The sequence below is a fragment of the Sardina pilchardus genome, chromosome 19 (assembly GCF_963854185.1).
Source record: "Sardina pilchardus chromosome 19, fSarPil1.1, whole genome shotgun sequence".
Lineage (NCBI taxonomy): Eukaryota > Metazoa > Chordata > Actinopteri > Clupeiformes > Clupeidae > Sardina > Sardina pilchardus.
Window position 1 is genome coordinate 16,165,941 of NC_085012.1, and position 16,027 is coordinate 16,181,967.

The 16,027-nt window shown below is 45.0% G+C and overlaps 1 protein-coding gene across 1 annotated transcript in view; it reads left to right on the forward strand.

Annotated features, from left to right (window-relative positions):
• Positions 1–16,027, forward strand: part of sorl1 (sortilin-related receptor, L(DLR class) A repeats containing) — a 43,751-nt gene that overhangs the window by 13,076 nt on the left and 14,648 nt on the right. Inside the window, exons 11-29 of the mRNA XM_062521047.1 lie at positions 49–122; positions 886–974; positions 1,740–1,918; positions 4,751–4,937; positions 5,271–5,399; positions 6,622–6,707; positions 7,920–8,092; positions 8,626–8,757; positions 9,065–9,156; positions 10,112–10,358; positions 10,835–10,973; positions 11,763–11,936; positions 12,366–12,479; positions 12,923–13,045; positions 13,461–13,580; positions 14,063–14,188; positions 14,305–14,415; positions 14,818–14,949; positions 15,207–15,338. Coding sequence (XP_062377031.1) covers positions 49–122; positions 886–974; positions 1,740–1,918; positions 4,751–4,937; positions 5,271–5,399; positions 6,622–6,707; positions 7,920–8,092; positions 8,626–8,757; positions 9,065–9,156; positions 10,112–10,358; positions 10,835–10,973; positions 11,763–11,936; positions 12,366–12,479; positions 12,923–13,045; positions 13,461–13,580; positions 14,063–14,188; positions 14,305–14,415; positions 14,818–14,949; positions 15,207–15,338 — 2,559 coding nt within the window. The remainder of the gene's footprint in view (positions 1–48; positions 123–885; positions 975–1,739; positions 1,919–4,750; positions 4,938–5,270; positions 5,400–6,621; positions 6,708–7,919; positions 8,093–8,625; positions 8,758–9,064; positions 9,157–10,111; positions 10,359–10,834; positions 10,974–11,762; positions 11,937–12,365; positions 12,480–12,922; positions 13,046–13,460; positions 13,581–14,062; positions 14,189–14,304; positions 14,416–14,817; positions 14,950–15,206; positions 15,339–16,027) is intronic.

Here is a 16,027-nt window from a genome sequence, read left to right on the forward strand (position 1 = left end):
TTTTATGGCGGAGAGCTCAAACCCTGCCCATTGTGTCCGTCCCTTTAGGCTCCGCGGGGAAGAATCTGGCAAACAAGCCCAACGTTTATGTGTCCAGTAGCGCGGGGGCAAGGTGGAGGGAGGTAAGAGCGCCGCGCGTTAATCACTCAGCCGCTGCATGTGCAGTTAACGTTTGTTGGGTGTTGGTTCAACAGTTTCACTATTCTTCTGTCAGTGTGGATTTGCTTTACGAGACTGCTGGAAATTCTACTTAAATTTTTAACGTCCCAGTGAAAGTAGTTCCTTTGTTGAGTGCATTGTGTGCAAAGAGAATGGCAGAACTCTTGTGCTTTTTGCACAGCAGAGCGTTATAATGCATGTGTGATATCGACCCTTTCAACTGCAGAAACAAACGTGTGCATTCCTAAGGAATTTCCGGTGGCACAGAAAACAACACTGAGCTGATGATAAATTGGGGACAAACAAAAATAGAAAACAAACAAGTCCCGAAGTCCACATTATATAATTCGATTCACTTTCATTTCAAAGTCTCTGCATTGGTTTTCGAATGTTCGAACCGAATATTCTCTAGGAATAGATTTAAAGGGTCTATAATATGTGTGCATTATTCTTATCGCTTTGGACAAAAGGTTCAAAGTTTAAGGTTCAAGGTACTTTATTGCCATTTATGTAAAAAACATATAGGAATTTGTTTCAGCAATACAGTGTGTGTTTTCTTCAATACATGTAGTGCAGCTAGACAAAGACAGTGATGACAGAGGTAGTGGTGATATTAATAATCACCAAAATTAATAATCACGCAAAGGCGTCTGCTAAGCATCATCATAACTGTAGCTGTAACTGCATCATGCTACATTTTGCTGCATTGGTTGGTTGTTGTTGCAGGCTCTGGCTGGAGCTCACTTCTACACGTGGGGTGATCACGGAGGAATACTGATGGCCATCGCACAAGGTGGTGCCACCACCAACCTCAAGTGAGTCTTGGTGGTTGCACTATTCATTCACCCTTCATGCATGACGGGACATCTGCTGGTAGTGTAAAAGGAGGGGAGGTTCAGTCAAGATAGAGACTCATTCAAGTGTGCACGGGGGAGAGGCCGTTCACAAGAACACAATGCACCAAGGCCCTCTGGCATGTCTCGTGTCTAACGAGACACAGAGGGATTCTGACCTTAAAAACACCTCCGAGAGGGCAGAGAAGTCCAGCACACTCTGGCTCCATATCAGTGCTTTCTTTGTTAAACAATAACATTTCAACCTTTATCAAATAGTCATCGGATAAGCTTGACTATAACCTAAACTCAGATAACTGGTCTACAGGAACGCATTTTTCACATCAGTAGTGAGGAGATGATGATATGAGGATCTTAAGACATCGTTATCCACACTTGAGAACAGAGAGTTCACATACGAGATGGTGATAAAAAAAAAAACATAGTGGACAATAGGAAGGCTACTTCAGTATAGCTAATCTAATTGACCTACATCTACTAATGCTAAACATAAGTGACCATGTATTGCACATTTGGATTACATTTGGACATTACACAGCACTTTGCAGCACTGAGCTGAGCTAAAGTACTTGGGCTCAAAATATGCTATAGAAATAAATGACTTTGACCTTTGGTTGCTGTGTTGAATCATGTCCTGACAGTATAATTAGGTTTTCTCAGTAGGGTATCTCATGAATCCTCATGACTCATCTCTGCTTTGTTTGTTTTTCTTTGTTTGTTTGTTAGGTTCAGCACCAACGAGGGCGAAACGTGGACAGACTTCCAGTTCTCCAAGCGGGAGGTGTACGTGTACCAGCTGCTGACGGAGCCGGGCGAGAAGAGCACCATCTTCACCATCTTCGGCTCCTACGCCGACCAGAAGCACAGTTGGCTCATCCTGCAGCTCAACGCCAGCGATGTGCTCGGTGAGACAGCAGCTGAGGTCTCCTTGAGGACTAATCACATATACGCAGGAGAGATGTTCAATTCCTAGAGCAGTAGGTTGGGGAATTCCCACTGTAATGTTCTCAGTTAGAGAGCATCTGAGGACTCGCAAAGGATCAGCAGACATGGTTGATATTCAAAACAGCCACTCCTAGTGTGTAGTATACTACCACATAGTGCATAGTGCACTACATAGCACTAATATTGCATAGTGCACATACTGTAGTACTAATAGTGCGTAGTGCATTACATACTGTGACATAGGGCATAGCGCACTAAATACTACTACTACTACTACATAGTGCATTACATAGCACTGATGCATAGTGCACGTAGTACCCATAGTGTGTAATGCACTACATACTACCACATAGTACATAGTGCACTACATAACACTCATCGTGCATAGTACACATAGTACTCATACTGTGTAGTGCACTACATTCTACTACTTAGTGCACAGTGCACTACATACTACTACTTAGTGCACAGTGGACCACAAATAAAGACACCCTACATAGTGGATACAGTGAATAGCTATTCTACAGTGCCTATAGAAAGTCATCATACCCTTTTGAAATAGTTACTTTTTTTGTATTACAGCCTGAAATCAAAACCCATTTTTTAAAAAAATCTTTTCCAGTTTTATTGACAAATTTAGCTGTACAACATCAAAATAATGAAAAAAAAAGTCAACAGTTCTGAAAATTAATAAAAAATTAAAAACTAGAATAACAGGGTTGGAAAAGTCATCATACCCCTGACTTAATACTTTGTAAAGCTTCCTTTTGCTTTCATTACAGCCATCAATCTGTTTGGACATGTCTCTATTATAGCTTTGCACACCTAGACAGGGGAATATTTGCCCAATTTTCCGTACAGAAATGTTAAAATTTAGTCAAATTCTGTAGGGAATGGTGATGGACTGCTCTCTTCAAGTCAATCCACATATTTTCTATAGGATTTAAGTCAGGGCTCTGACTTTGCCACTCAAGGATATTCACCATCCTATCCTTAAGCCACTGCTTTGTTCTTTTGGCAGTATGTTTAGGATTATTGTTGTGTTGGAAGGCGAATGACCTCCCCATCCTCAGCTGTCTAGGAGAGGAACGCAGGTTTTCCTTAAGAATGTGGGTGTACTTGGCAGCATCCATTTTCCCTTCTATCCTGACCAATTGCCCAGTTCCTGCTGAAAAGAAACATCCCCACAACATAATGTTGCCCCCACCATGCTTCACACTAGGTATGGTGTGTTTTGGGTGGGGTACTGTGTTGGTTTTCGCCAAACATTGCGCTTGGAGTTCAGTGCAAAAACACATCTGGAATATTCTGCTACCATGTGGAAAAAGCTTATATGGTCAGATGAGACTAAGATCGAACTTTTTGGAGACTAAGATTGAAGTTTTTGGACTGAGCTCCAGGCGCTAACCAAACACAGTATACACACCCAAACACACCCAAAACACACCATACCTACTTTGAAGCATGGTGGGGGCAACATTATGTTTTGGGGATGTTTCTCTTCAGCGGGGACTGGGCAATTGGTCAGGATAGAAGGGAAAATGGATGCTGCCAAGTACACCAAAATTCTTGAGGAAAACCTGCGTCCCTCTCCTAAACACCTGAGGATGGGGAGGTCATTCGCCTTCCAACACAACAAAAATCCTAAACATACTGCCAAAAGAACAAAGCAGTGGCTTAAGGATAGGATGGTGAATATCCTTGAGTGGCAAAGTCAGAGCCCTGACTTAAATTCTATAGAAAATATGTGGATTGACTTGAAGAGAGCAGTCCATCGCCATTCCCCACAGAATTTGACTAAATTGTAACATTTCTGCAGGGAAAATTGGGCAAATATTCCCCTATCTAGGTGTGCAAAGCTATAATAGAGACATATCCAAACAGATTGATGGCTGTAATGAAAGCAAAAGGAAGCTTTACAAAGTATTAAGTCAGGGGTATGATGACTTTTCCAACCCTGTTATTCTAGTTTTTAATTTTTTATTAATTTTCAGAACTGTTGACTTTTTTTTCATTATTTTGATGTTGTACAGCTACATTTGTAAATAAAACTGGAAAAGATTTTTTTTTTAAATGGGTTTTGATTTCAGGCTGTAAGACAAAAAAAGTAACTATTTCAAAAGGGTATGATAACTTTCTATAGGCACTGTATATAGGGGTTACTCAGTATGTAGTGCCGTATGTTGTGAGTAATTGGATGTTTTGAATGCAGCCTCAGGTCTCAGTGCTGTCAGTAAGGCCAGCCTGCTTGGACGCGATAAGAAAGTTTGAAAGAGATTGATCCCTTGAGAACCGTTTGGAAGAACAATCTTATTAAAAATGGCGGAGGGGCGTCTTCAAGGCAACACTTCAGCTCCTCGGAGGTTCCTGATAAGCAAGCAGGAAAATGAGAAAAACGGAACGGGCAAATGGTGTAGATTAAGTTGCATAAATGCATTAGACCTATGTTTGGCCTCAATTTACACAGCGACCGTGGTGCACAACTCTGTCGAATGAGGTATATGGGAGGAGAATGTGACAGAAAACCAAAACTCTTTCATTTTATCCATTCAAGACCACACTTTTAGAGTTTCATAAGTCCACCCACCTGATATTGATGTTATCTGTTTATTCAGAAACGTTCAGCATTTTTAGATTGTTAGATGATGATTGATGATGGCGATTGATTGATGGATGGATAGAGGTTTGTCTGCCCTGTGTCTGTGTGCGTGTGTGTGCACGCCTGTGAATATGTGTGTGTATGTGTGTGTGCACACTGTGATATATGTATATGTGCATGTGTGTTTATGCAGGTGTGCCGTGCTCTGAGGGGGATTATAAGAGTTGGTCGCCCTCTGACGAACTGGGCAACGGCTGCCTGTTGGGCAGAGAGATGGTCTTCAAGCGCCGCACGCCTCACGCCACATGTTTCAACGGCGAGGACTTCGATCGGCCCGTCACGCTGTCCAACTGCTCCTGCACGCGACAGGATTACGAGTGGTGCGTTACGCATGGCTCACCTCCTTCTGAAAACACTTCAAGTTAGCTACCACTAGAAATGTCAACCTCAAGCTACCATGAACCTTTCGACAACACACAGTAACTTCTGTGTGAATGATTTGAATCGTCTAATGTGTTCTCTGGATATATTGACAAATTTGTTTACCGGTTCACGAGCTCTGAAGTACCACATGTTCTAGAAGGTGACCTCACCGGCCTTGTCACACAACTGGGCTTGGCTAGCTTAGTAATTACATACGGTTGCTGTTATATAAAGCTGTTATATAAAGTTTTTTTTTTCTTACTCCCCCCCCCCCGCCACCTCCCCCACAGTGACTATGGCTTCAAGCTGAGTGAGGACCTGTCTCTTGAGGTGTGTGTGCCGGACCCGGAGTTCCTGGGCAACCTGTACGCCCCGCCGGTGCCATGTCCCGTGGGCACCACGTACCGCCGCAGCCGAGGGTAAGGAGCCAGGGTCAGGGTGGCATGGAGGAGCGAAAGACTCACACGGGCCCGAGAGGGTGACGCGGAGTAGGAACGGAAAAAAATAACACTTTGGTGATGGTAATCACAGCCCTATGATATGACACAGTCGCTCTCTTCAGAGGCACATTTAGCAGGATATCAGGCCTCTTAGTAGCACGCTAACTGTTATGGAAACAGTCACAGACTCCACAATCACAGAAACACAGTCGTATTACGGCAAAGCTGTGCTAAGCTGGATGTTTGCTACTCAAGACTGTTTTCTTTGGACGCAACTCCTATGATACCAGAAATTTGAGACGCAGAATACATTCATTCATGCATTCGGTTCTTTCGGAGTTAATTCGCAGCAATAACCTCTGACCTGCGATGACATCATGATTGACAAGCAGTGACCAATCATGTTCTGCAGTTCGGCAGTCCGGTTGCCATTCTTTCATGGCAGGACGTGGATGTCACATGTCATTTGTGTTCGTTGGTAATTTGATTAGGAAGGAGCTTTGTTCTTGGGCCTGTCACATGCTTTGTATCTGGAGCCAATTACACATGAATGATGCCATTGTACTGTAGGCTGGGTGGGGTGGGGTTGGGGGGGGGGGGGGAGGGTTATTTTGGGAACAGCATCGTCTTGTGTCGGACTGTGATAGTGAAAATGTAGGCTGCGACTTAACTACTGGAAATCCCTTCACTGCAGAACTGCCCATAAGCAGCACTGTCACGCTGAGATTTGGCTCAAAGACCCTTTTTAAAATGGACCCTGGAGGAGGGTGACCGTCCCCGCCACTTCCTGCCTCTGACCCCCGGAGCTGCTGCCCAGGCAACACGCCTTGTCTGTCCCCTAATGTACTGGAACATGCCATGATGCGACATGATTGGATGTTTAGGCTGACATTAAATGACATTGAAATTTGAAAGCTCTAGAACCTGGGGCAGTGAAATCCTTTTGGTTACTGTTCAGGGCAGTCTGGGAGGCCACTATGGACTTCAGAGGGCAAGTTTCACAGACATGGATCCACAGTCCAATCCAAGACTAACGCCTTTTTTATTTAAATGGAAATCTCCAATTAAGTTGTCTTTTAGTCAAAGGCTAGACTCAGTCCGTATGCGGGGGAGCCAGCCTTAGAGCCCCTCACCTGTATGTCAAATACTGCTGTTGACTGTCTTCGGAGATAAGTGACCTCAGGTGTGCTTCCTCTCTCAGGTACAGGAAGGTGTCAGGAGACAGCTGCAGTGGTGGAGACGTGGAGGAGCGACTGGATGGAGAGATGCTCCCCTGTCCAGTAGGAGGTCAGTTCCTTTCTCTGTGCCCGAGAAGAGCTAGCAACAAACATTACGTTTATGTATGCGTATGTAGCGTTTTATCCAGGTGCCCAAAGCGCTTTACTTTGAGGAGCCTCACTTCAGCCTATTTCATTGCCATCAACATCACCACCACTACCACTACCACCATGTGTAGCACCCACCTGGGTGATGCACAGCAGCCATTTTGCACCAGAATGCTTTCCACACACCAACTTAAGTTGGAGAGAGAATGAAATCTATTGGCCATTGCCAATTGCTAGGGCAACATTGGAACAACAACAAGAGTCAAGCTGTGTGGGAAGATGTTATTAGAGAGATTTTTCAGTACTGTAGTAATTGTAAGACTTATCTTTTGTATCTTAGGAAAGTGCTCTGAGATTTGGACATTTTCTAACAAAGTATGTATGCGAGACTGACCAAAATGAGCCTGAATCGTGACTGTTTAATCCGGATTATGTCTGTCTGCTGATTAGTTACTGCATGCTATGGTTCATTATGTGGAATTTGGAGTGGCAATGTTGAACTATGCTAAATGTTGAATGAAACATTAATTTAAATATTAAATTAATGACTGCTTCACCCTAAATAACTTCTGGGAAGTCATGTCTACAACACAGAGGTCTAATCATGATGCATTCACAAGTCAATTTAACCATTAATCATCAGCAAATACCCTCCCTTGCCTCTCGATAAAAGTGTGTGAAATTTGGAGTAATTCCCTCTTTAGTTTAGATTATGCACCAACAGATCTTTTTGAATCATGATTTCAGTCGAGTTGTTGTCAGATTGTGTTTGATTCCATGTGAACTGCATGAGTGCCGTTGGATGCCTACTGGCACTGTTCATCTCAGAGGGACCTCGTGTTTGTTCTTCTTGACAGCACAGGTGCTCAGGTGCCTGATTAGTGATGTGCACATGTTGAAAGGTTAAAGGTCGGGCTAGGACCGGAGACTGATCAGCTGGTTCTCTCCACCACTGTTAGAGTGTAGTGTGTCATTCGGGAGGCCAGAGATTATACATTTTCTGGCAATTAATTTACCGCCTGTCGTCTCAAAAGTTGAAATGATTTGAACTGTTGTTTCTGACACAATGTTTCACATCACGTGTTGTCATTTCACCTTTAATCTCTGATTGACATCACTATTCAATGGTGTGTGTGTGTGAATGGATCTGACGTGATTCTGCCTCCTCCCCCAGAGAGCAACGAGTTTGTCCTGTACGCGGTGCGGAGCTCCATCCACCGGTACGACCTGGCTACCGGAACTGACCAGCGCTTGCCCCTGTCCGGCCTCCGCGAGGCTGTGGCGCTGGACTTTGACTACGATCGGAACTGCGTTTACTGGGCCGACATCTCTTTGGATATTATACAGGTTGGGTTACTGACTGGTTCACGTGTACATTACGTATGCTGCCTTGACCACATTTGTTTTTCTAATTTAAAAAGACATCTGTATTGTAAGAATCCAGAGTATCATGCCCAAGAAGTGAAGGGTCATAGTAAATGAGCTGCTGTCAACACCAAGGGTGGTCCCCTTGACCCCCCCCCCCCCCCCCCAATGGTAATCTTATTATAACAAAGGAAAGGTTCACACCCCGGTCAGACACCTTTGTTAGGGACCCACTGAGGTGTAAGTGACACCCACCAATTGTAGCATAGGGATGGATGTAGGCCAACAAATGGTCACCAGACCGGTTCTTTGCTTTTAGTAGCCTTGTTTGTTTACGCTTAAACAAACACCTAAAGACTGATGGTTGCATATCCATTTCACATGGTTAAAGTTCCTTGTAAATATTATTTTTCCGGCACTTAAACACATACACACTTGACTTGACACACAAGCATCCTTATGTTGTATGTAGTAGTGTCCTCGTCATATGTGCCACTGTCTGATTCTCTCCGCAGAGGCTGTGTCTAAACGGAAGCACTGGCCAGGAGGTTGTCGTGCGGAGAGGCCTTCAGAATGTGGAGGCCCTGACGTTTGACCCCATCAGCCAGCTGCTCTTCTGGGTTGACGCTGGCGCGCAAAAGATTGAAGTGAGTTGATCAAACCTCTGTACTATCTTTGAGATAATTATATTGTCAAAGCTTAATGGGATCTCCTCTTTAGTGTCTCTGTTGTCAGAATATAACATATGAAACATAACAAAGTGCAAATGGAAGCATTCTCACTCAGAAATGTTGAAGTGTGTGTGTGCATTAGTGAAAAAGGAAGCAGAAGTCTTTGTATGGTCCTTTAGTAATAGCTGAGCTGTGCATGACTGGGCTTGAATTGTCGCTAAACATCCTGTGTTGTTGCAACACTCTGTCTGTCTGTGTGTGTGTGTGTGTACGTGTGTAACAGGTGTCCAACCCAGATGGAGATCTGAGACGTACATTGCTCAACTCCTCCGTTCTGGAGCACCCAAGAGCCCTTACTGTCATCCCAGGACAGAGGTATGGCCTACAGTATGCACACACATAACCACTGGTATAAGTAAAAAGACAACTGTAACGATAACGATACGAACGTCCATACTGACTAACAAGAAGGAAAGTCTCTTCGGAACATTCTTCATGTTCACTAATGATTTTCCTATCCAGTTTCTATTGCTTTCAAGATCTCTCTGAGAGTGATCCCCGAACAGTATTGTTCCTCGTGTCGTGGTATGCTGTGTGGATGTTGTTTTACCGTTATGGTCATAGTTGTCATCAGCAGTGCTAGTGTGCCCTTAATCTTGGACCGTGAAATAAATGGAAGCGTTTTAGTTTCATCAAGGCTTACATGGTGCATGATTATGTTGTTCAACTCCTAATTGACTGCTAAAATGTGAAATTTAATTTTGTAAGTGATTTTGTAAAAGCTTGGGGCAACTTCCATGGAGTGTACAGATGATTCTTTATTGAACTCCTAATTTGACAAGTAAAATGTGAAACATGGTACATGGTTGAAAAGAGGCTTTGGGAAACTGAAACTGTGTTCCTGCTTGCTGTTCTTTTTTAACTTGGGTACTTTTGCCTTGAGTTGCTTCCTCACAGTATTTACATGTCTACCCTAGACCACAAGTTCTCAAGTTTTTGGGGCCAAGGGACAACAAAAATAAAATGCTAAGGCACACACAACTTGGTTACTGGTTACTGGTTACTGATTGTAAAGATTGCACACACATTATTATAGACTGTAACAGCACTGTTCATTCAAATGCCCATATTTTTGTCTATGCAGTGTTCATGAGACTGACCTTTTTTATTAAGAAGCTGTATCATTGATGCATTTATAAATAGCCATATAATCCATTTCATCATCCTGTATAAAAATACATTGGGTTCCTCATTCAATTCCACGCACCGCACGCCTCAGAGCTCACCTGTTGAGAACCACTGCCCTAAATACCGGTCTGTCTGTCCTTAGCCTGATGTTCTGGACGGACTGGGGGGACCGTGCCGCCGGGGTCTACCGCAGCTGGATGGACGGCTCCAACGTGTCCTGCATCGTGTCCGAGGGCGTGCGCTGGCCCAACGGGATCACCGCCGACGACCACTGGCTCTACTGGACCGAGGCGTACGGCGATCGCATCGAGAGGGCGGACTTCAGCGGAGGCCAACGCAGCGTCCTGATGGAGGGCCTGCCTCACCCCTACGCCATCGCTGTGTTCAAGGTAACGCGAGCAGAGCACCACACAGCGTCACACCATGCCACACCATGCCACACTACACTGCCAGAGCGCCAATGCAAACACACTCTGCCCAAAGCATCTATGCAATCTCAGCAGTGTCCTATGATGAGTAGTACTAGTAGATATTCTATACCCAATACTGTAATTGTACCATTAATTCCCAACTATTAGCCGCGGTTTATACATTGATTTTCTTCAGCTATGAGGTTAATACAGGGGGGCAGTTAATATGGTATTTATATGTTTTTGTTTCTTTTAACTTTAACTTTAGCATATAATGCTGTCCTGCGGCTTATACACAATGTGGCTAACACACAGGAAATTATTGTACACTTTTACTATCCCAAGGGCTGAATAAGCTTTTACTTTAACTTCAGTACATGTAATCCCTGATGTTGGGGGTATTGGAGAGGTGTTTGATGAGAGTTAATGGTGTATGTGTGTGTGATTGCTTGTAGAATGATCTGTACTGGGACGACTGGTCCAGGATGGGCATCTTCAAGGCTCCGAAGGCAGGCTCACCGGACAGCGAGCTCCTGGTGGGAAGCCTGACGGGCGTCATGGACCTCAAGATCTTCTACAAGGGCAAGACTAGAGGTCAGAGGTCATGCCTATGTTATATCACTTAGGACATGTCATGTGCGGTCAAAATGTGCGAGACTGCAGCTTTATTCTTGATACCGGGAGAATGTTACCCTCTGTAAATGTCAAATAACAATCCCACATATCTGTAGGTGAAGTCAGTGGTTATACCCTAAATGAACACACACACACACACACACACACACACACACACACACACACACACACACACACACACACACACACACACACACACACACACACACACACGCACACACACGGAAATTCACAATATATTTACCCCTAACGATGATCCATCCAATCAGTTAGAATCAACAGAGATAAGGATGTTACAAGACCCCTTAACCTTGTAATGGCCTAGGCTATGTTTGTGTCCTTGGGGGGTGAAAACAATCAGACACCCAACAACAAACAGTTCTCTCACTCTCTGGAAATTTCCACAAAGGGAGGCCTCAGGGCCACCATAAAGGGAACCAGAGCACATGTGTATGGTTCAATGTAACATTTCATTAAATGAGAAACCTGCACAAAAAATGATACCACACTTGCCCACCTCTAGCATTACTACAAAAGCTTTTAGATCATTTGGTAATTAGAGGAATAAGAGAGATTCACTAGATTAAAACAGATGAACCTGATTTGACACTTGATTTACAGAGATATTGTTCAGACAAAGAGATCATGTTAAGATAGAGAGATCATATTTCTTTACAGAGATGATTAAAGGTAATGTACTGTAGGTAACGGCTAATACATTGCCACACCTGCCTCTCCCCTCCTCAGGCAGTAACGCATGTGTGGACCAGCCGTGCTCCCTGCTCTGTCTGCCCCAGCCTGGACAACGCCATACCTGCGTGTGCCCCGAGGGCACCCCCACCACCACCCTGCCCTCCGGCGAGCTCCAGTGCGAATGCCCACACGGGTACCAGCGGCGCAACAACACCTGCGTCAAACAAGGTGAGTCCAGTCGGCCACATTCACACACACGCAGTCTAGAACTGGACTCTATACATACTGTAAAGGGAATCCAGAGGATGCACACTATAAGGACAATAAGGACAAGGACCAGTTTTCTAAGATTGTTACATGCTATGCTGTGCATTTAAAAATGATCTGTGTCAGTGATCGTAAGCGGCCAGTAATTGAGCGTTACTATTTTCCATATGGGAGTGCATTAACTATACTGTATGTAGTGATGGTGATGTGCTCAGCTGCTGCAGTCCAGGTGTGAGACTGCAAGAAACCTTGACATTTCATTTTATTTTATTTTATTTCTCTCCATCCCCCCTCTCTTTTTTGTCTTTCTTTCTTTCTTTCTTTCTATCCCTACTCCCCCCCTCCCCTCTCTATCTGTCTCTCCCACTCTCTGGGCGTGTTGTGGTGTAGAGCACACCTGTCAGCCTAACCAGTACCGCTGCTCCAATGGGAAGTGCATCAGCAGCATCTGGAAGTGCGACAGCGACAACGACTGTGGAGACATGAGCGACGAGCAAGACTGCCGTGAGTCCTGACCGAGTCTCTCTCTCTCTCTCTCTCTCTCTCTCTCTCTCTCTCTCTCTCTCTCTCTCTCTCAACTCTCAACTCTCATCAAGGAAGAAGGATATTGAAATAAGATCAAATCAAATGTAATATAGATCGGCAATTGCATTTCGCCCTCCAGCTCAGGCTGGAAACCTGTACATTTTCTCTCCTGCTTTCAGTCCACGTTTACTGGAACCAATCACAAACCATTGGTTGAAGGACTATCCAAATGAATTAGTCACTTGAACTATGCCCACTGATCATACCACTTGTGCAGTAGAAATACAGTGCAGACTCCCCAGACTAGTGTTCAGTCTCAAAAGATTTAGCTTAGTCTGGTGATAGCCAGGCTAACAGTATGCCTCTCTCTCTCTCTCTCTCTCTCTCTCTCTCTCTCTCTCTCTCTCTCTTCCTCCCTGCAGCTACTACTATTTGTGACCCAGCGGTGCAGTTTCGCTGTGCTGCCTCAGGCTCCTGTATCCCTCTGGCCTTCAAGTGTGACCATGAGGATGACTGCGGGGACAACAGTGATGAAGAGCACTGTGGTATGTCGGCACACACCTCACGAATAGCAGCATTGCCATGGATGCAAGCAAAGTGCCAAGCGTACTGTAGGCAGAGAAGTAGTAGACACCGCTGCGCACAACGCCATGTATTACTTCATAATGGCATATGCATAGTGTGCATACCGTAACATATACTGTACCATGGCACAGACATTGTTTACTTACATTGGTGTGTCAGCCTAACTTGAATAATGTGGGTTAAAAGACATCTTGTTATGCTCACTGTCTGGGCAAGTAAGGTTGTAGTCTGTAACAGAGGCATTATGGGATGCTGCAAGTCTTGTTCCCAACTTTGTGTGGTAAAGTTTCACACTGGTTGTGTGTGTGTGTGTGTGTGTGTGTGTGTGTGTGTGTGTGTGTGTGTGTGTGTGTGTGTGTGTTTGTTTTCTCACAGAGAGCCATCAGTGTGGGCCTGGAGAGTTCACCTGTGCCAGAGGTGTGTGCATTCGTGACGCCTGGCGCTGTGATGGCGACAACGACTGTCGGGATTGGTCGGATGAGGCCAACTGCACAGGTGTGAGCCGCCTCTCAACTTGAGCATCTCTCTCCCAACCAGAGCCAAGGGCCCTCTTGCCTGCTACATTAGCATACGGTGCTCTCAGTGTTTGGAGAGCAGAGAGCAGTGGATTTGGGATGCTTCTGCCGTCTAGTCGATATGTTAAACTCAAGGGTGCTTCCCGTCAGTCAAGCATGTCTGTTTTTCATTTACCTGTAAATTGAATTGATCTGAACTACCAGCTTGCGAGATGCAATAAAACACATCGGTGCATGCAATTTAAATTTGGTTCCTCTCTCTTTTCTCCCTCTTCATCTCACGCTCTCTCTCTCCCTCTCCATCTCTTGTTCTCTTTCTCTCTCACTCTCTCTCTCTCCATCTCTCATTCTCTCTCTTTCTCTCTCTCTCTCTCTCTCTCTCTCTCTCTCTCTCTCTCTCTCTCTCTCTCTCTCTCTCTCTCTCTCACTCTCTCTCTCCCTCCCCCCCTCTCCCTCCCCCAGTGGGCCTGCACACATGCGAGAGCGGCAGCTTCCAGTGTCACACGGGCCACTGCATCCCCCTGAAGTGGGTGTGTGACGGGGATGACGACTGCCAGGACAGCTCGGACGAGGATCCTTCTCAGTGCAGTCAGTCTCAACCACCCCACCCCCTCCCCCAACCCCCTTCCTGTTCTCCATTGTACTGTGAACAGAGCACTCAGGGTGTATGCAATGCCAATGACTGCTCCGTTGTTTCCCTACAGAGGGCCAGCGCTGCAACGGCTTCCTTTGCTCCAATGGCACATGCCTGCCCGCCAGTGCACACTGCGATGGCGTAGAGGACTGTCCAGGGGGCGCTGATGAGCAACACTGTGGTCAGTGTCCTGCGTGGCCTAAAATGCATGCTGATCTACATAGACCGCTCTTCAGTGCTGCACTTCCCTCTTGCTCTTGAAATAGAAAACGGACATAAAAAAAGACAAATCATATGTGGAATTGTTTTGCCCATACATGTCGCCTACATGTACAGCTTCTTGTTTCACTGAACTGATGGAAGATGTGTGTTTTTGTTCCTCCTTCTCTTCCCTCTCTTCGCTCTCATCACTCTTTTTCTGTGTGTGTGTGTGTGTGTGTTTCCCTCCCTCTCCCCCTCTCTCTTTCTCTCTCTCTCCTCTCTTTCCCTTTCTCCCTCTCTTGCTGTCTCTCCCTCTCTATCTTTCATTCCCTTTCTCTCTCTCTCCCTCTCTCTCTCTCGCTGCCCCCCCGCCCTTCTGTAGACCCTCTGTGCACTCGCTACATGGAGTTTGTGTGTAAGAACCGAGCCCAGTGTCTGTTCCAGTCCCTGGTGTGTGATGGAATCAGGCACTGTTCGGACAACTCGGATGAGGACCCCGAATATGCTGGCTGCTGTGAGTCCCACTTGCATCACACTCACAGCCCCACACAGCACCACACCACCACACAACCTTGGATAAGCACTATAGTTCATCTAGTAACAGTCATGTTTTACCACTTGATTAATGATTTTTAAGATTCAATTATTAATACCTCAAGTTAAGCCTGGATGGAATCAGTCACCTTAAAGTAAATATATAATGTCTGAATCAAGCTGTACAAGGTGCATAACTCTGCATTTTCATTTTGATGCATATATGTTCTTTTTCAGCCAATCAACCTGAGTTTGAGAAGACGTGTGATGAGTATAACTTCCAGTGCACCAACGGTGGCTGTGTGAGTCTGGACTGGAAGTGTGACGGCATGAACGACTGTGGAGACTACTCTGATGAGGCCAACTGTGGTGAGTGTGAGTACTGTATGTGTGTGGGTGTGGGGGCTGCTTTTCATTGATATCAGTTGAAAAGGCTTTACATCAATATTAGTTGAAATGTGATGAGTTGAAATGTTTTTCACTGATTGCTGCTCAGTCTGAGCTGAGCTGGAGGGGTTTGGAGATGCTCACATGGTTTTCATATGGTATCTATCCATCCATCCATCCATTTAGCCATATGCCCCAGAGTTATTCTTTCTTCCTTGTCCTCTTCCTCCTCTCCAATCTCACGTCTCTAATGATATTAGCAGATTTTTTTGCAACTTTGTTTTGTCTTTCTCTGACAAAAGCAAAGACTGCAGCCCTTCCCCACATGCATAGATATGATGTGCTGGTTTTAATGAAGTTTAGGTGAAATCCTTGTGCCCAGCTGCTTGACGTTGCCAGATGGCTGGTGGGTTGTAGGAACATGAAAGTAAAAAAGTCCACATTGGAATCATTTTCTAATTTTCTTGTTAAGAGTGAAGAGGTTTCAGCAATTGGCTCTTAAGATCCAAATCAGTAAATGATGCCAGTGTGCGGGGGTTCCTTTGGCTGTCTGACTCTAGTACTGTAAAGACACACTTCTCTCTGGGTTTAACCAGTCTTGTCCACACAGATGCCGGGCCATCAATATGTCATGTCATTTCATGTTATGCTATGCTATGCTATGCTATGCT